The sequence below is a fragment of the Elgaria multicarinata genome, chromosome 3 (assembly GCF_023053635.1).
Source record: "Elgaria multicarinata webbii isolate HBS135686 ecotype San Diego chromosome 3, rElgMul1.1.pri, whole genome shotgun sequence".
Classification (NCBI taxonomy): domain Eukaryota; kingdom Metazoa; phylum Chordata; class Lepidosauria; order Squamata; family Anguidae; genus Elgaria; species Elgaria multicarinata.
In genome coordinates this window covers 77,318,394-77,342,924 of record NC_086173.1, presented here as the reverse complement: position 1 = coordinate 77,342,924, position 24,531 = coordinate 77,318,394, and the positions used below count along the sequence as shown (strand labels likewise).

At 41.3% G+C, this 24,531-nt stretch overlaps 1 protein-coding gene across 2 annotated transcripts in view; it reads right to left on the bottom strand.

Moving 5' to 3' along the window:
- Positions 1–11,732: 11,732 nt before the first annotated feature.
- The window catches only part of LARS1 (leucyl-tRNA synthetase 1), a 379,820-nt gene continuing 367,021 nt past the window's right edge, over positions 11,733–24,531 (bottom strand). For both annotated transcript variants that reach the window (XM_063120654.1, XM_063120653.1), the window contains 4 exons: positions 22,119–22,223; positions 21,242–21,337; positions 18,019–18,151; positions 11,733–12,119 (listed from right to left, as the gene is read on the bottom strand). In XM_063120654.1, the coding sequence (XP_062976724.1) occupies positions 11,914–12,119; positions 18,019–18,151; positions 21,242–21,337; positions 22,119–22,223 (540 nt within the window). In that variant the 3' untranslated portion in view covers positions 11,733–11,913. The remainder of the gene's footprint in view (positions 12,120–18,018; positions 18,152–21,241; positions 21,338–22,118; positions 22,224–24,531) is intronic.

Genomic DNA, 24,531 nt, shown 5'->3' with positions numbered 1-24,531 from the left:
AGTTAGAATCCTTCCTGCAATCCCAGCCCAATTTGGGTTGCTGATTGTGAGGAGAATTCTAAGTGTGGTCCGCTGAACATGCTTAGAATATCCCTTCAGACTTTGCCGCACAATTCGGGAAGATCAGGGGCATGCATGGAAGCCATTGGGGGCAGGGGCAGGGGCAGCATGCATGGCCCAGCTCTCCCTCCATGGGCACAATTTAGCAACCCCTGAATAGGGCTTTTTATATTCTCTAATAACGCCCCCCCCCTCTCTCTTCCATTATCACTAAATCTTGTCAGTCCCAAACAGCTAAGTGCCTGACTAACAGTGCCACCTCTTGGAAATAAATAAAAGACACAGGGCAATCCATTTGGTTCCTCGAGTCTTTAAAGCAACTGTTTTTCTCTCAAAAACAAAACCCAGCTGCATTGCCTGCAGAGCACAAGGCAGATTTCTTTTGCCAGTTTTTCTCCCTAATGAAAAAACACACAGCGGATATCAGTCCTTCGAGCCTTCTAAAAAGGCACTAATACAATTTGCAGCTCTAACATCAATATAAAAGCATCTCTTCCTTTCTGGGTGTGTTGATACAAACACAAGCTGTTAAATGACAAAGATAAAGCAGCCACCTCAGCTGCTGGACGAAGTCCAGTCTGCCCTGCTTATCTTGCTGGCTGTTTGCAATGACTCGAGATATTTTCACATTGGTTTCCAATTTTCTACAGCAAGCAGAGGCTGACGCCAAACACAGAGAAGTTCTGTTCCTTAAGGGGGAAAAATGCTTTCTACCAGCCTCAACCCATAAACACTCTAGCTTTGAACTCAGTTTATTTGCAGGGCAGGAATGTGTACTTGTAACGACTTCCAAAGCAGAACAAAGCTCTCTAAAGAGAGATCAGGCCCATCCATTGGAATCCTGCTGTAGGTGTGGGCTGTGAGGAGAGCCCAGTAGACAAGGATGAGAGACTCTGCCATCGCCGCTACTGCATCTAATCCCCCAATTCCCCATGGTGAAGGGAAATTATGTTATAGTTACTTTAACAAAAGGTTTTCATGAAACAACAGTGTGCCCAAATCAAGATGCATTTGACATTCTGCCCTGTGCTAACTATAATAAACCAGTGACCAAGTATCTTATTTTAAAGAAAACAGTCCTCTATTTTGCAGAGCTGACAGAGGACAGTCCTCTGCTTGAAGATGTCATCCATTTGGTGGGCTACCCAGTCCATATCTGGTTCAAAGAACCATAAGGAGGGATTTCAGCAGGGGCCTTTAAGTTGCCCATCAACACTTAGCACCTGGTCAGCAGACTGAGCAGGCGCACCAGTTGTGTGAGCAGTCTTCTTCACAGTGGTGGGATGTATTGCATTTATATTTATCATATTTTTTTCTACATTAGTACCTAAACATATACATTTTCATATGCAAATCTTATGCAAATTGGTATCTTCTTTTATCTTCTGTTTTGGTGATGCAATTCATAAGGACATAAGAAAAGCCATGCTGGTTCAGACCAAGGTAGGGTGACCATATGACCGGGTTTTTGCTGACAAATCCGGGAGGGGGAGGGGAAATCCGGATTTCCCCCCAAAGAGCAGCTCTAATGGGAATTAATAAAAATGCTTATAACTCCATCATTTTTTTAAGATAAAGCCATGAAACTTGGCACGATGGTAGCTCTTAGGAAGGGCTTTAGTCATACCAAATTTGAAGCAGATCCGTTCATCCATTGATTTTTTAGGAATTTTTTAAAAATTGAGGTTTCAAAATTATTATTTTTAAAATTGTCATTTTTAAAGATAAAGAGATGAAAGTTGGCACCATGATAGCTTTTAGGTAGAGCTTTAGCCATACCAAATTTGAAACAGATCTATTCATCCATTGATTTCTAGGAATTTTTTAAAATTTGAGGATTTAATTTTTTTAAAAAAAAGTTATTTTTAAAGATAAAGAGATGAAACTTGGCACCATTATTGCTCTTAACAAGGACTTTAGCTATGCCAAGTTTGAAACAGATCTGTCCAACCATTGAGTTTTAGGGTTTTTTTAAAAAAGTTTGAGGTTTTAAAATTATTTTTAAAAAATAATTTTAACATGGCGACCATGTTGTCCTCCTTTTTGGTTTCCAAAATATGGTCACCCTAGACCAAGGGTTCATCTACTCCAGTACTATGTTCACAGGGGTCGACCAGGAACCCACAAGAAGAATACAGGTGTAACTACACCCTCCCGCCCATGTTCCCCAACAAATGGGGTATATAAACTTACTGTCTCTGATACTGGAGGTAGCACATTGCCATCAGGACTAGTAGCCATTGATTGCCTTTGCCTCCAGGAATTTACCCAACCCACTTTTAAAGCCATCCAAATTGGTGGCCGTCACTACATATTTCATACTTCTTTATTGCGATCCATAGATCCATAAAAAAAACAAGAATCAAACATGAAATCATACAGTTAGAGCTATTATCAACTTTAGTCTAACACACAAAAGAGCTCTAATCCTGGCCGCCACTGTAAGAAATTTAGCAACAGCCAAGGTTACTCTTGAGGACTTCTTCCAACAGAAACTTAACATAAAATTTGTCTGAACTTCTGGACAGTTTGCTCAACAATGGGGTGTCACTACATATTGTGGTAGTGAGTTCCATAGTTTAACTATGCACTGTGTACTTCCTTTTATCTGTACTGAAAGTCACCAGCCTACACTATAGAGAAGGCCTTGTCCCTCATGCCCACCAACTGCACCTCAGATGGAGGCAGAATATGCAATGACGCCTCCACAGAATAAAGAAGTGTGAGGGCAAGTTCATATGGACAGAGGCAGTCCTAGGTCAGATCTACATCAAGCAGGATAGGACACTTTGAAAATGGTTTAAAAACTGTATATGGAGTGTGTCCTGGGCCTGAAGAGTTGTCACTACTGTTATAAACCATTTTAAAGCATTAGTGTAGATCCTGCTATGGCTCTCAAACAGGTTGAAAAGTTAAAAACAGTGCTTTGAATTAGGCTTGGAAACAAACAAATAGTAACCAGCAGAGTTTGTGAAATATAGATGTTTCATGATTGCAGAAATGGTTGCCTGTTGACAGGCATTTTCTATTAACAAAGGTTTCTAGAACATATTATATATATGGCATAGAGTGCATTACAGTAGTAGGGTGACCAGATGAACCGGAAAACCCCGGAGACCTCCGGAAAAACAGAGATCTCCAGGGCAACCGGGACTGGGCCCCAATTTACCGGGGAAAAGGGCTGGAAGACTTCCAGGAACGCATCCTCCAGCCGAAGTCAGGTCTTTCAATTGACATATAAACATCTGAATTTTGTGAAACAGAACATTTTCTATCAGCATGCAAAGTTGCAAAACATGAAAATTTCAAGAAGTGTCCACAATTTTGGCCACCACTGTATATTTTAACGTTGCCATTGGTGCTACTCATTGCTTTAGCTCTTACTTCTTACTGTTTTTATGTTTTTACTGTTTTTATTGTTTGAAACAGATTTCTTTAATGCTATTAGCTGTCTTAGACAGGATATTCAAGGAAATAAATATTGCAAAGGGCAGAAATTGATTATGTTCTATACACTTTGGAAAGCGTGAAAGCCATTAGCACATCCATTTTAGAAAACAAGGAAAGGTTATCTTTTGCAGTAAATAGACTGTAAGTTGACCATTCCCACCGGCAACTAAGCACTGTGGCTACACAACAGAAATGCAGTTTGGTCTATGACCTGTTAATGACTACACGGCAGCTCTGTCTTGAACTGACCTGGCCCGGAGGAACTGGGAGCAAGAGAATCGTGAGTAACACAGGTTGACAAGGAATACTAATGCAAACTGAGGGGAACTGACACATTTTTAACAAGGCCAAGCCTCCAAAGCATAAAAGGTGCAGATGGGGGGGGTTGCGCGAGAGGGAAACAATATAGATTAGAGTGGCAATTAAATTGGCCAGTTTGAGGCCTCCATTTATTTAAGTACATTTAGAATCTGCTGGATTTGCGAACAGGCTAGTAGAGAGAGAAGATGCACAGCATAGAATATCATTTAGTCAAGAGAGATTTCAAAGCCTGCTCCTCCTACCTGTGTCTTCAATATTTGCATGGGAAGGCAGAGAGCTCAGCAACAACACCATAGTACTGCAGTGCATTACAGGCACAGGAGCATCAGACCTAAAGTTAACCTATATATGCTACCTGCAAGCTCATTCTCTTGCGTAGGTTAAAAGAGTACCAGGCACACAAAAGAGGGAAATATCAGCAGAATCCCAAGGTTTGTAGAAGTACCAAACATAGTAAAAGCAAAGGGTGTGTGTGTGTGTGTGTTAGGGGAGGGCATATCCTGGAAAAGGGCAGGTTAAGACATTATTTTAATTTTAATTTAGCCTTTTAAATTACATACTTTTAATGCTTTGCTGTTTTTAATATTCTTAGGTATTTTTTGAATTGTTTTACGGTTTTAGAAAGCAATCTTATGGGGATGGCTGTAAGCCTGTCTACAAGCTCCATCAGAAAAGCGCTTTAATGCACGCTCATTGCTGGGCACTCACAGATTTTCGCAGGTCCCTCTCATGATGACGTCTGCCTCCCATCCCTTCTGGCCTTCCTCCCACCACAAAAAAATACCCAGAAAGTCCGATATATATTTTTAAAAATGGAAGTTGATGCCATCTTTTGCTGTGTGTAGGAGAAGCAGCGCGATCAGAACAGCCCACTGAATGGGCCACGTGCATGTTGTTTACTTCCTCTTTTGAAAGATCAAGTATCGAGCAATGAAAGCGGATTTAGAGAAGCAACGGTAGGGAAGCGTGGTTTCCCCTGTCTGATGGAGCTCTAGCTGAGGCATCAGGGAGTGGGGAGGGAAAAGAGGCTGGGGAAGGCTAGGGAGCCCCACCCACAGGAGTACCCCTTTCTGTCCTCTCCAAGGGCTCCTTTGTGATCTCAGAGAGGCAGCCAGCACAGTTCTCTCTGCGCTGTGAGGGGAAAGGGGAGGAAGTGGGGAGCTCCAACTCCTGGCTCCAACATCAGAGCACTGTCTCTGACTTCAAATCCAGGGTTCTAAAGTATCCTATGCCCCCCCCCCCATGACTCTGTCTAGACACCATAGGATTGCTCTCTTATCTGTATCTTCTGCTAAGACTCTTGTACATGCCTTGGTTATCTCCCGTTTGGACTTTTGTAATCTTCTCTTGACTGGTCTTCCTTCTGTTCATCTTTCCTCTTTGGTCTCTCTTCACCATTCTGCAGCCAAGATTACTTTCTTGGCTCGTCACTTTGATCATGTTTCTCCTTTGTTAAAATCTCTCCATTGGCTTCCAATTCCTTATAGAATTCAATATAAGCTTCTTTTGCTAACATTTAAAACATGCCATGGTCTTGCGCCTTTTTATCTCTCCTCTCTCATTTCACTCTACCACCCCCCTCGTATCCTCCATTCTTCAAATGCTATGTTGCTCTCCCGCCCAAGAGTTTCTATCTCTCTTGCCCGGCTTCGCCCGTTCTCTTTGGCTGCCCCGTTTGCTTAGATTTTCCATCTTACATTTTAAAACGCGTTTGAAAACTCATCTGTTTTCCATAGCTTTTGGTATTTTAGCCTGAGTTACTGTACTCATTGCTATGATTATTCCTTTATTTCTGTTTTGTGTAACCCCTTCCCCGCTTCATATGTTTTAATGTGATTTTAGACTGTAAGCCTCTAGGCAGGGTATTGCTGTTTTATTTGTATATTCTGTACAGCAATAGGTTACATTGTTGGTGCTTTATTTATTATTATTTTAAATTGTTGTACACTGCCTTGATGGCTTTTTAGCAAATAAGGCAATATATACATGTAAAATAAATGGCTGGCTGGAAGTCTGAGCACTGCACACTGCATTTTGTTACAGGATGCACTAGGAATATGGCTGTCTTCAAACATGCAATAAGAGGGACAGGGGGATGTGAGCAAATTATGAGGGTTATGAATGGAGGGGGCACTCTGACAGCCAGTGAGTTAGTCAGCATTATGCACTGTTTACAGAGTCATCATTGTAGATGTAGTATATACCTGTGGATACTAGATGCTAAGTATATTGTCATCCTTTTTCTCTCCTTTAAAGTACTCATTTCTTTTTATAGTGAACAGAACATGCAAAACACTGGTGTTGCTTACGCTCACAATTCCCTCGGCCGGTTTGAAAATCTGCACTGCATTTCTCTGTGTTTTATGCGCCAACAGGGGATCTGGGTCAACGGCTCCTTCATTTCACAGCTATAGGGCACAGTTCGTGTTCTGCCCTGGCTGTAATTTCGTCTCCCTACACAGTGTGCGCTCCTTTCACTACAAAGGTAGGCATTCACTAGGCTGTGTAATTGCAGAGTTAGAACTGCTCGTTTTCTTATTGGCACACTATAGTTAGAGAGCTATGCGGAAGGCGCCTGGCTGGCTGCAAAGCGACTGATCAAAGAGTTGAAAAGGGGAGGAAAAGGAGAGAAGAGGGGATGTAGTCTTCTATTCTCATCTTTTTTCAGACTAGAAAAAATGCTTAATAAGTAACTCAGCTGCCAGCTTCATATCTGTGGATGGAATATCAGTAACCAAAGATATCCAAAGACTGGTCATAGAACCGGCCAGAGGGGAGGAAACCCTGGTTTTAATCCTAAATGCCGTCGCCCAGGACCTAGTACGAGATGTAAATATTGTTGAGCTAATTGGAAACAAAGACACGGTACTATCAGATTTAATATATATTTAAGTGGAGAATTGCCCAGGAAGTCCAACACAGATAACATTAGACTTCAAAACAGGAAACATCTCTAAACTGAGGGGATGAGTAAAAAGTAATTTAAAGAGGGGAGTCAAGAGGGTTAAATCCTGTCAAACTGCTTGACGTTACTCAAAACCAAAAATAACAGAAGTTCAGCTAAAAAATTATACCACAAGTTAGGAAAGGCAGCATCAAGTCCAAGAGGTCATTAGCAAGGTTAATAAGCAGTCAAGGAAGCTATTAGAGAAAAGAGGACTTCTTCAGAAAATGAAGTGTTGCCCAAATAAGGAAAACAAAAGGGAAAACAAGCTTGCACAAAGGAGATGCCCAAAATGTTTTTGAGTAGCATATCACTAACATCATCAAGGCCAACAATAAATAATCATTTAAACATTTCAGAAGCAGGAAATCAGCTAGGGAGACAGTTGTACCATTGGATCATAATGGACTTAAAGGAGTAGGAATGTCAGAGGAATCCATTTGTGGGGTGGAGCTCGGCGGGATCTCACCAGCTCAACTCCCCAAACTTCAGCTTGATCACCTACAGGCTGGCTTAATTTGGTGCACAAGTTGGGCCAACTCACAGATTTTCTGTTTTGTTGTTTGCAAATTGCAATTTGTGCAAAATCACAGCATTGAATAGTGCAGTTTGCACAAAATCATGAACATAAATCTTATTTGCACAAATGAAATATTTATGGCTGCGAATTTGTACAAATTGCATTATATACGTCCATGACATAACAATGGTGTACAAAATCATGCATGGTGTGGAGTGAGTGGATCAGGAGACATTTTTCTTCCTCTTTCATAATACTAGAACTGAATGGGTCATCCCATGAAGCTGATTGGTGGGAGATTCAGTACAGATAAAAGGAAATACTTCTTCACACAACATATAGTTATATGGAATTCACTACCACAAGGTCCTGGTAGCTATGTGCTACCTCCAGTATCAGGGGCAATATGCCTATGTGTGCCAGTTGCTGGGGAACATGGGCAGGAGGGTGCTATTGCCCCTTTCATGTCCTGCTTGTGGGTTTCCTTCTGGGCAGCTGGTTGGCCACTGTGTGAACAGAATGCTGGAGTAGATGGACCTTGGTCTGATCCAGCATGGCTCTTATGTTCTTATTCACAATGGCAGAACCCTTTGCTTCAAATCTGATGTAAAGAATTCTGCACCAACCTTTCCCCTTATTACTTGTACTGTATTGACCCCTAAATAGTTGGCACTTAGTATATCTTGCTTTGTTCTTTTCTTTTATGGTTGGAGGAATTTGCTGGCTCTTTCCCCCTTCTTTCACAAAACCAATTGGAGCAAGTCCAAAAATGGGAGACACAGTTTTTGACTACTGGCTGAAAATTAGCAATCCTCGAACAATATATGAAAAGATCTTTCCCATTTGAGGAACATTCTACAACTAGCACTTTAATATGATTTCTAAGCTTCAACGATGGAGAACGTTCCAACTTTTATTTTCAAACAACCTCACCTTTTGGAACAAGGAAGTCCATTACAATCACTTCTGAATTAAAAACAGGAAGCTTCTCAAAAATAAGGGGACTGAAAGGAAGTTGAAAGGGAAAGTCAAGAGGGTCACATCTTCCCAGAATGCTTGGAGGTTACTCAAAATCACAGTAATAGGAATTCAGCACGAATGTATGCCGCGTGTAAGGAAGGAAAGGTAGCACCAAGTCCAAGAGGTCACCAGCATGGTTAAAAAACAATGTCAAGGAAGCTATTAGAGAAAAAAAAGTCTTCCTTCAGTAATGTTGCCCAAATGAGAACAAAAAGCAACACCAATTTGCACACAATAAATGCAAGCTGCAAATAAGGGATGCTAAAATGGATTTTGAGGAGCATATCACTAATAAATACTAAGACCAACAATAATAAAAAAAAAATCTTTAAATACACCAGAGGCAGGAAACTGGTTAGGGGTACAATTGGACAATAAAGAAGAAGTACTAAAGGGGGGGGTAAGAAGATAGTAGAGTAGTTGAATGAATTATTTATGTCTGTCTTAACTGCAGAAAATCTAGGACAGATATCTGTGCTTGAATGGACATTTTCAGGATGGGAGTCTGAGGAACCGAGGAAAATAGTGACAAGAGATGGCATTCTAGATCATATGACAAATTTATGTATTTAAACTACATATATGCTGCTTGATAACATAAGATCTCTAGCAAAGCTAACATAACACAAAATTCAGTTGGTATCTGTCCGAGAGTTCTTAAAGAACTAAAATGTGAAATAATAATCACATTTACATTCCAACATTTTCCCCCTTCTGCAAGGAACCCTGTGTGGTAGGTTAGGTTGAGAGTCAGTGATTGGCCCAAAGTCACTCAGTGAGCTTCATGGCTGAATGGGAATTGGAACCCAGATCTCCCAAGCCCTAATTTAACAACTACAACACACACTGGCTCTCATATTCTAAAAAAATGCTCTTTTAACAACAAAAATGTCTCTTAAGGTTGGGCTCTGTACCAAATGGGAAGCTTCCAATGTAACATCATTTTTTAAAAAAGCGAACAGGGGAGGATCCAGGAAATCACAGGCAGTTACCTTAACATTGGTTCCAGGTAAATTGGTAGGAACTATTTTTAAAGATAAAATTATCAATCATATAGGACAAATCTTGCTGAAGAATCGTCTCACTAACTCTTTAGCATTTTTTTGAAAGTATCAGCAAGCGTATGTATAGGGATAATCCAATAGACATTTACTTGGATTTTCAAAAGGAGATATGTCAAGTAGGGTCCCCCAAGGATCCGTATTGGAAGTTAAGGGCACCAATGGCTGCAGTCATGCTGGCTATACATTGCCTCTACGATCAGTGAGGGTATGCCTTTGAATTGGGGTACATGAGTGACAGCTGCTATTGTGCTCCTGTTTGTGGGCTCCTCATAGTAACAGAATGTCGGCTCATTTAGTCCTTTGGTCAGATCCAGCATGGCTCTTATATTCTTAAATGGCAATAGTGTCTTGTGGCAGAGTAAAAATAAATCCTTTTTTTTTCCATTGATGGCATGTCATCTTGGGAACACCTTCCCCAAACAAATCTGGGTGGTACCTTCATTAACAGCATGCACATGCTAGGTTAATTTTTTTTAAGGCCTTTTAAATTGTGCTTTGCTGTTTTAGTGTTTTCAAGTCTTATCTACTTTGCCGATTATTGGTGCTACTGCTTGTTTTGCAATTGCTTGACTGTTTTAGTATTACAATGATGCATCTTATTGGTAATATTTATTCATTTTAGTAGATTTATAACCTTTTTGAATAGCGAGCTCAAAGTAGCTGACGTTTAGAAAATACGCCACGTGCTCAAAAACAAACAAAATTAACAAAAGCCAGCCTCCCTGGAACAGGACATGGCATCTAATGCTCCTTTCTACAAAGCAGCTGGTGGTAACTGGCCCTGTGGAGGGGACGGGACAGTCCAACTGGAACAGGTTCTGATATCGGCATTTTGTTTGCCACTTTGGATACAGTCCTAGCAAAGCATCTCAATTCATTTAACTAAAATACAAACATGTGCTCCCTTAATGGGGCAGAGAGCAGAACTCCACCTTTTATATCACCTGTACTCCACAGCACACCCTTTTGTCATCATAGCCTAGAACTGGCTGACCAGTTGTACTGGTCCTTAGTGCAGCACCTCAGGAACAGTACAGCCGGAAAGGGAGGGGTGTCAGTGCCCTTTCAAGATCCTTCCATCTATAATGGAATATATCAGTCTCGTCCTATCTTCAGCTTTGTTGGGAAGAGAAGCAGGCGACTGAGTGGTTCTGTGGTGTAGAACATTGGTCTTCAACTGTTCCAGACCCGAGACCTGCTTTGGACTCCAAATCTGAAACATGGGACCCACTTTCACAATTTTCTCCATGCCCAACATGGCAGTGACAGCATTGCCACAACCTATCTGGAATCATCTTGCAACCAACTTTAGGGTTGTGACCCACCAGTTGAAGACCACTGGTGTAGAATGTGTTACGAAGAGAGGCGATGGCCCACCATACTGCAGTGAAGTATCTAGAATAAATATCAGTGAAGCATCTAGAGTATTGCATCCAGTTCTGTGCTCCACAATTCAAGGACGCAGACAAGCTGAAGCGTGTTCAGAGGAGGGCAACCAGGATGATCAGGGGTCTGGAAACAAAGCCCTATGAAGAGAGACTGAAAGAACTGGGCATGTTTAGCCTGGAGAAGAGAAGATTGAGGGGAGACATGATAGCACTCTTCAAATACTTAAAAGGTTGTCACACAGAAGAGGGCCAGGATCTCTTCTCGATCCTCCCAGAGTGCAGGACACAGAATAATGGGCTCAAGTTATAGGAAGCCAGATTCTGGCTGGACATCAGGAGAAACTTCCTGTCTGTTAGAGCAGTATGACAATGGAATCAGTTACCTAGGGAGGTTGTGGGCTCTCCCACACTAGAGGCATTCAAGAGGCAGTTGGACAACTATCTGTCAGGGATGCTTTAGGGTGAATTCGTGCATTGAGCAGGGGGTTGGACTCAATGGCCTTGTAGGCCCCTTCCAACTCTGCTCTTCTATGATTCTATGGTGAGAAATGGCTCTCATTTCTTCATTCACCTGTCCATGCTCTTCCTGCAGCTGGAGACCTTTGTTTCCAGCAGTGTCAATGGGGACATTCCATCAGCCAGCAGCAGGAATTTCAAGGATTAGTCCAGAGAAACAATTCTCTCATTTCCTGTGCCTTTTAGTTTTTCATTACAAGTGACAGCTGCAGGGAACATCACCCTACTGGGACTGCCTCTCCTGAGGGGAAAAGGCAGACTTAAGTGAAGGGTAGTGTGGCTTCACCAATTCTCGACTGTGAACGTCCCAGTGTGCACTCCAGAAGTCCAATGTGGCCACAATATGGAAATACTGTGCTATCTTGTGCATTACATTTAAAACATGCCTCAAAGCAATGTCCCAACCGCATCTTGATTTGGGTTAGATTATTTTCAAGAAAAGCCGCAGGGATGGAAAATAGATTTATTATAAGCACATTTAAAAATTGCAGGAGCTTGATCTACATGCAAAGTTTAATTCCCTTCCCCACCCCAACCTGGAAATTCAAACTTGCTGTGGTCCACTAGACAGCTTAGAAGCCACTGATGTTATTTAAAGATTCATCACTGATAAAGCCCTCTGTGCAAAACCTAATTAACTATATAGACAAGCGTATCCCCAATATCTGTTGTCCGCCCATTCTCAGTGAGCCGGACCCGCTTTTCAGCGAGGTCTATGTGAAAGACAGCTTGCTCTAAAATGGGGGATTTCTCAGCATCTTCTTTTCCGAGGACAGGAACACGACGAGGGCCCTGGAGAGGATCGTCAAAGCGCATTAATCTCACTTTGGAAAGATCTGAAAAAGAAGTCCAAGAATGCAAGTGTAAAGACAGGTACATGTTTATATGACTATGCATATCATAAGAAGGGCGAAGCAATATACCTAACAATGAGTTAACAGCATTGCCTACACTATTTAAAACAGTGCCCTGACAGATGTTTATAAGTTGCTATTCAGGTCAATGGCTTCAAAGGCTATGGGAGCCTTTAATTAGTAAGGATTAATTAAAAGACAAGGTGGGGTCAAGTATATACAGCACGAATGCCTCAACATTAAGAGTGAACTAAAGAAGGATGCAATTTCTTCCAACTATAGACAGATGCCTGAAGTTGTCCAGTTCTCAGAGCATTTCTATTAGTCTTCAACAACCGGATATTTTTCATTATTTATGTATTTTTTTTTATCCTAGAGCAGCTTACATATAACCAGTAAAACTAGACAGTCCATGCTTGCAGACTTGCAATCTAATATTTGTAACACTTGGATTTTGGGGGAAACTATCATAAATTTTATGGATGTTTTAATATGCCCTTTAATAAATTTACTATATAAGATTTTGCATTTTGACCAAGTATGAAATAAAATGGTTTTTCAGAAATGCAGAACACGAAAACACCCTATTCGTATTTGTTTGTTTTTCTCCATGCAAAGTAGGATTTATTAGGAACCTGAATTACTACCCTACAATTGTGTCACCTGTCGATAGATTCGGTTGTTGTAAATTAGCTCTTCAGTGATTGCATCAGTCCACTGGCTCCAGAGGAAAAACTGGGAGGTGCCGCCCTTGTTCAATCCTGCCCAGGAGCCTGCCTCCTAGTGGACAGAGTGAAGAGCACCCTAGAGTATTGGTAGTGTACATTTTAACTGATATTTTTATGGACTGATTTGGGTACCTGTTGTAAGCTACTTTGGGAGTCAGATTGACTGAGCAGAATAAAAATGTAACAACTAAACAAGACATGGATAGAGACTTGAAAGCAGCTATCAACGAAGTTTTAAACACTAAACTGCATATTATTGAACTTACACAGTAGAACAGGAATGGGAAGGAAGTAGATCTCAATCTAGTGGTAGATCTCTGGGTGATTTGCAGTAGATCAGCAAGGATTTCTGACTGCCAATTATTTAACAATAGCAACAACAAAGTGCCTCCCCACCCTTCTGCAAATTATACTGCTGAAATGAAGAAAAGCTTGATGGTAACCAGGATTGAATTGTGTGTGTTTGTGTAAGGATTGCCTTGTGACTCTGTGGCTGAAGAAATAACCAACGGTGGCCAAGGAAATAATCAACGGTACCATCTACACAACATGATAACCAACGGTAGTTCAAAGAGCCAACTCCTCACAGAGTTGGTTATTTTGGCCAAATAACCAACCATTGGTTAAAACCTCTCTCTACACAACATAATAACCCATGGTGGGGTCCCCCCTTTTTTGTTGTGAATATCAACAAAATAAAACAGAAAATACATCGTGTAAAGAAAAAACACACATTACATATATAGGAATATCATTTTTCATCATGTACCATTCGTTCAAAAAGAAAAACAAAGGTAGAAAGTTATACATAAGTTTCAAAAAAGCAGACCAGATATCTAGGTATTTCTCTACTTGCAAATTACGCCTATATAACAGCCGTTCAAAAGTTGATTGTGTTATTAGGTTCTCAGTCTATTGCATTATGGGAGCTGAGCATTTGTCCTTCCAACGTGATAGTATAATTTTTTTGGCTGTCGTAAGGGTCCTGAAGATCCATCTGCACTGACCATGTGTTAATTTCCAAGAAGCTGGTAGGTAATTTAGGAGGATATGCACATTGTTCCATATTATAGATTGTTTCAGCACAAAGTTTATCCTTATTATAACCTCCTCCCAAAAAGGGGTGACTATGGGACATTGCCAAAACATATGAGTTAAGGAAACATTAGATGTATTACATCTCCAACAACTGTGCAAGTTAGACAGATCTTTATTGAAAACATTTTTTTTTCTGAATAAGACATAGCCTACGGTCCATAGAAGCTTCAGATACAGATGCTAGAGCAACAGTGCATTGATTAGGCAAAAAAGGACATTCCAATCTGACTATTTAAACCATTGGTTATCGTGTTGTCTGAACCCAGTCAAAGACATCTCTTTTCTCTTAGGCAGTTTAGAGAGCTAGTTCTGAATTTTTGACTGTTTTATCAATTCCTGTGCTGCGGGGTTTTTTTTGTATTGCATTTACTCTATGAAATATTTGCATTATATTTTATATTTTTAACTGTTTGTACTGGATTTTAATCTTTGAACTGTTTGTAATCCAGAGAACATTTGTTATTGGGAAGATTAGAACTATGTGATAAATATGTTCTTACATATTTACATAGAAAAATAGGTAAGAAATGTCCTTTTGTGTAAGAAATATTTAATATATGAAGGGGGAGAGAGGGGGAAGGGAAGCTTGGATTTACAAGCAACATAGCTTGCATTCTACTATGAAGAGAAGGCGGTGGTGTTACAGGGAATTATGGATTGTTCACTCCATAAAACAAGGAAGTATTTCAATAAAAATGCAGAGTTGTCTCAGTTTTGTCATCAGATGCATTTTTTTCCTTTTCTTTTTAAAAGAAGTCCTTTTAAAAAGTTCAAACGATTTCTCAGTAAGAGCTGCTAAGCACAACTTTCCTAATGAGCCAGCTATTTTAGTCTGCCGGAGTTGCTCCTCTTCCACAGCTCGCTTTTATCAGGCAATCTTTTCAAGTGCCTGCCTAACAGTGACATCTTCTGGAAACAACGATTTAGAAGAATTACTGATTTACTCTCAATTGTTTTTCATTCACTTCAAACTATCAGGTTGTGGATCTCTAGTAATTGCCTGCCCAAGCTTGAAACGTGTTATACTCTGTTTTTGCTTTGCAAGACAAGCTCTATATTTCTTCCTCTCGGCTCTTTTCTCAAAACACAGCTTCACACTGTAATATAAAAATTGTCTCTTTTCCCGAGATCAAAACACACAAGCTGTTAAAGTGATGAGGAAATAAATTATCTCCCGTACTTCGAAAGTTTGGACTAAGACATAATTCTCTCACTTGGTTCACAATTGCTTGAATCAGCAAAGCCATTGAGCAAGCAGGAAATTATCTCTGCTTTATAAAAGGAATCTTGTCAGCTATATCCACCATCACAACCCTGTGATTCACAATTGAGGTTTCCCTTGCTTTAACTAGAAAGGGGCAAAACCTACTGAGTGAGGCCAGCAGCTATTGGCTAATAGTGTTGAACACAAAACGCTCTAATTTGGGGGCTAACTTAAAAATGTAAATGGAATGGAAAGTCACCTCAAGAGGCATCCAACTACTTAAAAAACAATTCACTCCTGATGAGCATCTACTTTTGTTAGAAGACCAGACAAACAAGGGAGACTGGGGGAAGGGAGCAATGCACAAGGTACTGCTCATCCATACCTCCTCTTTTCCTTCTAGGGTTAGAAATATGGAGGGAGCAGAACTCATTGCTCAGATGCTGACCCTTAGGTACACACTGGGTCGGTTTGCATCAATGCCACAGCCCACCATAGCTTATTTAAGCCATGGTGGGTTGTGATTTGTGCTTGGCAGCCATTTTGAATATTCAAAATGGTTGAATATTCATTTTGTGGCTTATTGTATCGGGTGAACCTGGCGAGGGTGGCTTATGCAAGCCATGGACTATTTTAGGATTATGCAAAGGTTGTTTAACCCTCACTGGTTTTGCATGACACGAAAAGCCACAGTACCTGCCTGTGCCAGCTTGAATATTCAAAAGAGTGGCTGGCACACACTACAACCTACCATGGCTTAAAAACTAAACTGTATGTGTGTGTTTGCACACTTCATTGCAATCTAAGACCATCCATGAGCCACTGAAACTTCCCCCTGGAGGTTTGTCAAAGCTTCAGCATCTTTCAGAATAAAGCTTGATCATTTTAATTGGGTCAGGGGCATTTGGTAGCCAGAATACTAGTATGGGGAAGGGGGATTGTGAGCAGATTTTTTAATTAATGTTTTTAATCAGCATTTAAACACACAGTCACCTAATCCAAGATTTAGTGTCAGAAAGGAGAACGGTGACAAAGCAATCTCCAGATCCAGAATCCAAGAAGATTATTGTCCCAACATGGGCTTGGAAACATTTTTTGTTTTTTTTAAAACACACAAACTAGTTTTACCATAATCTAAAATAACAAACCAGATTTCAGCCTTCACTGATGAGAGGTAATTTGTTAAAGCTAACTTAACTACCATATTGTGAGCTAAAAAGAGAAACCTTTTCACAGTAGCTGTGGGTATGAAATCTGGCTCTTAAGTGAGAAACTACATTTGCTTTAATGCCTTTATGCTGCAAGTCATTACTGCCAGTGAACCCTAAGTGCTTTCAGAGACATGGAGCTAATATTTGCTATCTGTGACACTGCATTGCCTGAAATTTAAGATGTGAAAATAATGCAGTTCATGCATTAGGGAAATGTGAGTTGAGTGGGAGGCTCAGGAGACTTGTAATGGATTAATGGATCTTTCACATCTAAGCCGTAGGATCAAGTCCGACATAAGCAGGTAGTAACTTGCAGTGGTGGTGAATTTCAGGCTTTGGGGGTTCAGAAACTCCCCCTCTGAAGTTCAGGCCCAGCTCATAACCCAGAGATACTGGTGTACTCCAGCAGCAACGTTCTAGAGCGCAATGGAGGGGCTAGTACCAGACACACAAACACACAGCCCCAGTCTGGTCAATTGCAAAGTACTGTCTTGTCCATATGAACTGTTCTATCCAATATATTTTATTATCTGCATTTTCCAAGACTGTTTTGGGTGAGTGTGTATAGTATTGTGTAGGTTGTTTGATGAGGTTGAATTTGATGGCCAGTTGTTAGTGAATTATTTTTGCAGCCATATTGTGTCTGTCTGTATAGTCCATTCCTTCCAGAATTTTACATCCTCCTGTTACATGGTCTATTGCTTCTTGGGATTGATGGCATTTCCTACATGAGTCTGTTGTTACACTGTTATCTTTTAAGATGTATTTTTGGTAGTTCTTGGTTGCTATAACAAAAAACAATCTGTTATGGTGAAGAATTATTCTATCACAGGTCTGGAATCAGTGTCAGATAATTGAGCAGTATGCATTGTAAGTAAATTATATAAAATAAATAATAAAGACAAACTCCATTCAGCTTATGGATTCCACATATATCTTGGTTTGAAAGGTAAAGAGGAAAATATACATGTCAAATGTACTACTCTCTGAGACTGTTCACACAACATGCTAATGCACACACTCAGTAGTTGAGTATGTGTTGTTTTGAATCATGGATTTTGTATTAAACCATGGGTTAGCATGTCATCTAAATGCAGCCATGGTGACTTATTAACCATGTAGTGTGGTTTATTTTCTTGAACAAGCCAGTATAAGAACTATGGTTTGTTGTTGGATTGTTCAGGGTGGTTAAGAAGCCACCCTTAGTTGTGTTCAGACAACACACTAACCCATCCTGCAGAACGCACCCTGGGTTCAGACAACATGCTAACCCAAGGTTCAACAAACAACCCATGGTTCAAAACAACTCACACTCAACCACTACTAAGTGTGGGTTAGTGTGTGCATGAACAGCCCCTCTGGCAATAAGTAGATTTAAATCCAATGTATTTCTTTTTATTTATTTTCTTTCTGTTGGTTTGTTTAATTTTGCTTTGAAAAACTAATAAAATCTTCTTTATAAAACACACCAAGGGATTTGCTTTTGTGTGTGTTCTCCTGTTAATTAGATTCATTATGAGATAACAAGTGAGCAAGAAAATAAACTTTTGACAAGCAGCACTGAGTAGACAAGCCGCTTTGTAGGAATGCAGAAACCTAGATGGCTTAAGTATAAACCTGAAGCTAAGCCTAAATGTTACCTTTGATTCCTCTGTCCACCTTCATCAAGCGTCTGATTATTGCATCTCGACCATCTCCTTGCCTGACCTCAATTTTGGTAGAAAAGTGGCCATTTGCTGGTTGAGGATTTACCAAAAAGACAGACACGCCAGGCTGTAGGAAAATAAATAGGCAGAACAAACTCAGCTAGATGTAAAATAGTAGCCAACTCATCACTATATATCTTCGATCCCAACTTGGAAATATTGCTTGCTTCCATCTGTACAAAATGATACACAGATAATGTCTAAACATTTCAGCTGCAGTTGATATGCTCAGTATTATTTAAAGTATTTTTATCCCACTCCTCAGCCAAAAAGACTCCTGGAGAGGTTTACAGGCAATCAGTAAAAGAGGACAGTGCTCTGCTTGCAGACTTACAATCTAAAAAGGCATGACACACAAGGAAAAATGAACAGAGGGTGGGGGGGAGGCAATAAGTCTTTCAGCAGGGCTAGTGGAAAGGCCCTGATCCTGCCTCTAAACTCCCTCAGGACATTCCGTGGGAATTGGCTGTCATCTTTTTGGTGCCAGGTAAAAACCATCCTCTACTCCCAGGCATTTAACGGTCTACAATGAGGCATCTATGTCTGCTGTTTTAGAACAGGTCTATTAGGAAAACATTGTTTTTAGCTGTTCACATTGTTTTAATTTTTCTGTGTTAAAATGTTTAGACTATTTTTATTATGCTGCATATTATATTTTTATGAATTGTTGTAAACTTCCCAGAGAGCTTCGGCTATCGGGTGGGATAGAAATGAAATAAATAGTAAGTTTCATTTTTATTCTGCTCTTCCTTCAAGGAACTCGGGGCAGTAATCATGGTTCTTTCCCACTCATGTTACCCTCATAACAAGCCTGTTCAGTTAACTAGGCTAAGTCTTCTCTCTTAGGTGCTTGGAGAGAGCGAATTGCCCCAAGATTACTTAGTGAGCTTTGTAACTTTGTGGGGATTTGAACCTGGATTTCCCTGTTCCTAGTTGAGTTCTCTAACCACTACCTCACAGTGGCTCTCAACTGGAGGCTTGACACCTACTTTCTGTGCCATGCTGGACCATAATCCGAATCCCAGCACTAAGGCATACATTGCATTATTTCTGGTTGAGGCCCCAGTAATTCCCTTTTCCCATGGTTGAAGCAATGCTGTTCTTAATAAAGGAATCTGACATTGAATCCAACCCCCAAGAGCACTAAGCCACAGTTGTTCACAAAAGTGTGAGAAATAAAGCCAAAAGCTTATCCCTTCCAAACGCCAAGGAAAGATTATTCCACCTCCTGAAACCACAATGTCCTTGCTGGCATCTGCGATTGACCAAACTCAGTAAGATTCCAGGGTCTCCCATTCAACACAAGTTAGAGATTACAGTGTAAAAATATCCAACACTAGATGTTAATATATCTAAAAGCTGGTTCCCAGAAGGCCATAACGCTCCACCATCATACTTAGTATGATACTTTAAATAAATACTGAGCGTATCATCTGCAGCTGAAATGTTTAGACATTATCCATCTAAACATAAACTTGGTCAGCAGGGGCCAAGTTCTACGGGACAACATGAACGGGCTGCAACCAGATACTGTTGAGAGGGGCACAACCAGGTCCTTTTCTGAACACAGAGGGCATATTCAGCCCCCACTCCCCTGCCCACCGCCCTTAGTATTGCCAAGTGCATCCCTTCAGTCTCTGCAGAATCACTAACGTTCACTCACATGGGGGAAAATAAAGAACCATATATGGACAAGGTTTCGGTGAGAGCAAACCGAACCCACCACTACTATCAATGGACAGCTGGGCCAGAGCACCTACGCACCAGTTCTTCCAATATACATACAAAGACCCTGTTCAGACAACACGCTAAACCATGGTGGTTAAGCATTTAAGCTAAACATTATGGCTTAGTGTGTCATGTGAACCATGACTTAACATGTGGCATGACCCATCCCTAATCATGGTGGCTATATAACCATGGTTTAAACACGCTCAATGACCAGTTGCTGCGAAAGGGTTAGCGGCCTAACCATGGCTTAGTGTGTTGTCTCAACAGGCCCACAGAGTCATTAGTCCAGCTATTTAAAAAAAGTCACCCTCCACCACAGCATCACACTTAGGTGAATCCAAGAAATGGAGGTCTGGGGATGGGGTGGAATATCCACATCGTAAGATAGGGACTAGCTCAGCTCCCAGTGGCTCTTAATGAGCTCTATTGGGAAATTAACAGGAGATGCTATTGAGGAGGAGGAGAAGCCTGATGCATCCTAAGCACCACTCTCTTCATCAGGATCAGGTGCAGCCCCCACCCCAGTCATGCTGTTAATTTTATTTACTTCAAAATATCTTTAGGCTGTCTTTTAAGGTACAAACCCTCCCAAGGCAGCTTGCAAGATAAAACACAATAATCAAAATTAATAAAATCCAGTGACAACAATAAAACAGACACTCATCCCCTAAATACTAAAAACAGAAGAACCACAGTCAGAATCAGTCAGCAGTCCTATAAAATAAACAACTCAGGAGAAGGCCATGGGGGAGAAAGGAGGGCTTTCCTGAAGGCCTGTAGTGATGGGACTTGACAGACTTGAGTTGGTAGTGAATTCCAGAGATGTGGGGCCACTGCAGAAAAGGCCCTCCACCTCGTACCCACCAACCTGACTGCTCTCAGAGGCAGGGCCTCTACTGCCAATCTTAAAGCGTGTACAGGCAAGTATGGGTACAGGAGGTCATTGAAGAAACATTTAAAGCTTTAAAGGGTTAAAACAGCATTTTAAATTGGACTCAGAAATGCACCAGCAACCAGTGCAGCTGGAGCACATACTGTACTTGGGCAACTGGGTCCGGAATCAGCCTGAAATTTCCAAACCATCTTAAAAGGCAGCCCCACACAGAGCACAGCTACATAGTTCAGCCTGGATGCCACTGGTACATGTCTAATTGAGGCAAGACCAGAATTCTCCAGATAGGGCTGCAGCTGGCAGAAAGCGCTCCTTCCTGGCTGAGTGTCATCGGCACACTGATGACACTTCAGTCCAAACCTCCGGATGACTTCCCCCAGCCGTTTCATGCAGATACATCCGTTTGCTTTCTCTCATGTAAGTGAACAGCTTCCATTGATTCATTCAGGGAGCAACAAAGCGATGCACTTGGGGACCAAGTTTCTGTGGGAGCAAAACAAGAAAGCAACAGTTGCTGTCGACTCACAAACTTACTTCTACTCTGAACGTGCAGAATGGTTTTCCGGGACAGCAATCTTCTTTAATTTTCTCATCTCCTTCAGAAGCAAACTTCAACTCTATATGTTCCAGCTTTGGAAAAAGAGGGAAGAAATCCACCCAGCACATTAGTAGTTTAGAAGGAAGAATAGACCGGCTGGACCAGGGATATAGCAAATAAACCTTCGATTTCAGCAAATTTGTGATTTTCCTATTTGTAACAATGAGGGTTCTAATTAAAAATACTTCAGGGAAGTTGTGCTCAAGAAAGACTCAAATCTGGCACCTTTACTGCAAACGTAAAATATATTTCCAAGTAGCCTGCAGTAGTTCTCACTTGCAACCAGATATTATTATGCTTGGAGAAGGGATCCTGAATAAGTGCTCCACTAAAATCGTTGAGAACTCCCAGACAATATGCTCACCTTGGGAGAAGAGCAACCTAAATGTGGATAACAGTGCTAAGTACCTACACAGCGAGATAATAATAGAACATAAAACATCTGACTACATATGATGAAAGTCATCTCTCTTGTGGAATGTCAATGATATTGACTACCGAAGTCCAATACTGGGTGACCTCTTTCACAGAGTCTTTCCAACATTCAGCGTACCAGGTAGAATTTCACCGTCATGACTCAAATAAGATGATTAACAACACGTCTCCCTTTTAGAGTCCCACCCATCCCTGCACCAACACAGTACCTGGAGCTAGTGAGACCACTAATTACTGCAAGCTGAAACCCTGTTGAAACATCCAATGAACGCAGGCAACCTCACAACGGAAAAACTATATGCAGCCGTTCAGGCAACACTTCTGCCTTCAGGCTCTTTCCATGTGTTGAAGCATTAGTCTTCTTTGAAAAGTGCTCACCTCCAAAGAATTTGTCAGGTAGACAATGTTCTCCACAAGGACAGCCCGTTCGTCGAACTCCAGCTGTAGATCAAGGACACGTGGCCCTTTCTTCTCCAGATTTTCCTGTCATGTCCAAAGTAGGAAAAGCATATATTTTAAAATTGGGTCATCACGGTGAAACTGAATAGCATGGCTGAGCCAGCCTTTGCCAGAACAGAAAACTTCCAACAGACTTCACTGCAGGCAGAAAATGGGTCCCAAGCCCCTCGCAGAGCCATCACAGTTGACAGAAGCATGGAAGTTCCCATCACTGAATGCGAAAGAAACTAAAAGCTTAAAACATTTAAAGGTGCAATCCTATGCACGTTTAGACAGAAAAGCATCTTGTGAACCACCTAGAGCGCTTCGGCTATTGGGCGGTATAAAAATGTAATAAATAAATAAATAAAATCTTACCACTCCCAACATTCCCCAGCCAGCATGGCTGACTGGGGAATGCTGAGCACTGTGAGACTTTTTTCCTATTTAAACATGCATGAATTACACCCTTAAATGATCACAGTGTTTTTGTCTCCGAGACGTTTTGCAACAATACATTTAGAAACTTATTTAGAATAAGCAGGCTGCAAGTCTGTTCAGCAAGCTGTCATTTCATTCTTCCTTTACACCAAGTTGTCCATTGGGACTGGGCTGGAGGGCCAGTTGACATGATCATATCTTAATCCATGGAACCTTTCATTGCCTCTGCAGACAGAATGCCTGCACCGGGAGCCATTTATGGGAGCAAAGTCACCAAGATCCAGCTAACGAGCTGCGTTAGAACATCTGGACCGGTCGTGGCACAGACCCACTGCCCTTCTCCTAATTCTGTGGTTTGGGCAGCTAATAAATACTGTGGACCAAATGGCAATCCCCCTCACCCCCACCCAAAAAACTTACATCCAGTTTGGTGAGAAACCAAGATCTGCACTGACCAAGAAATAGCCACGAGAGCAATGCGCTTTAAGTCACAGAATGGGCACTTTATCCAGCGTTCCCAGATCTGTAGGTCCAAACAAGCCAAACAGAACTCATGAAATATTCCGGCCAATCTTCCATTTATCTGGAAACTAGGGCCAATGGTATTTCTTGCTGGTTGTCGACCCCCCTGACTCAGAAGGGCTGGCTAAAAGTGCAACAAGTAGAGGGGTGAAGGACCTCCTATCATCTGACTGGCTTTGCCCAAGGAGACTGGCATGAAGCTATCATGACCCAGACAAGCAGGAGGGGGAGCAGATATTGGAAGGATGTACATATTCATTTCTATGCTTTATTTTATTTATTAAAACACTTGTATCACTAGGATCTCAGGGTGGCATACAGATAACATACGAACAATATAAAACAATAAACACAACTAAAAACAAATTAAACCATTAATCAAACTAAAACCAGTATGGAATTTAAAAGCAGCAAAAAACGATGAAAGCAATTAAAACTATGTGCAGGTTTGGTAAATTTAGCCCTCAAAGGCTTTGTTAAAAAGCCATGTCTTAACTTGGCCCTGAAATGAAGCCAGTGCCAGCGCCAGCCGAGCCTCCAGGGGGAGGGCATTGCACAGTCAGGGTGCCGCAACAGGGAAAGCCCTCTCCCACATCCCACCATAGCTTATGTCTTGTGTTGGTGGGACGCGGAGGAAAGATCCTCCAATAGGTCTCAAGTCCCGGGCAGGCATACATAGGGTATTGTATTGAGGTACCAAGCCATTTAGGGCTTTAAATGTCATTGCTTCCCAATAGCCAGAGCTCTATTGATCCTTGGTGGAACCTCCAGTTGTGAAGCTTCCCCTTCCTTCCGAGGGGCCTCTTTCTCACCTCTGCATAGTTTCCTTCCCTGCTGAATATCTAGAGATCAACACGTTCACTCTGACCCAAGACCAAAAACCAAATCCTTAAATCGCTGCCTCCCCAATATGCTTTAGAAACCAAGTGTGGTTTTACTCCACGTTGTAAGACAGTAAATCATTTTGTTTTGCCAAAGTCTTCTTTGACCTAACAGAACTAACAAATCGAAATAGCGTGGTGAATTTTAATTGCCAGGCAATCTGCTTTGCTGCTTTCAGTCCTGGCCCAAGGAATTAGTGCTCAAGGTCTCTCGGTCTTGTTCTATAATTGCTTCCTTTTGCCAACTCACAATGTACGTGCAGTGACTATCTGATGGACCCTTTCTGCCAACAACAGGATTGGTAAGCAACTCAACAGTTGCACATAGCAGAGGCAAATATTGGGTTAATTAACCCACAATTTGCCATGCCTCACACCATTTTAACAACTACAATTAGTCATTAGGTCAAATGTGGGTTGTTTAAACCATGATTAACCCATAGTGTTAATCATGGAGGTTGCATACTCAAATAGCATCAGTCCACACTCAGCACATGCCACTGCAAATT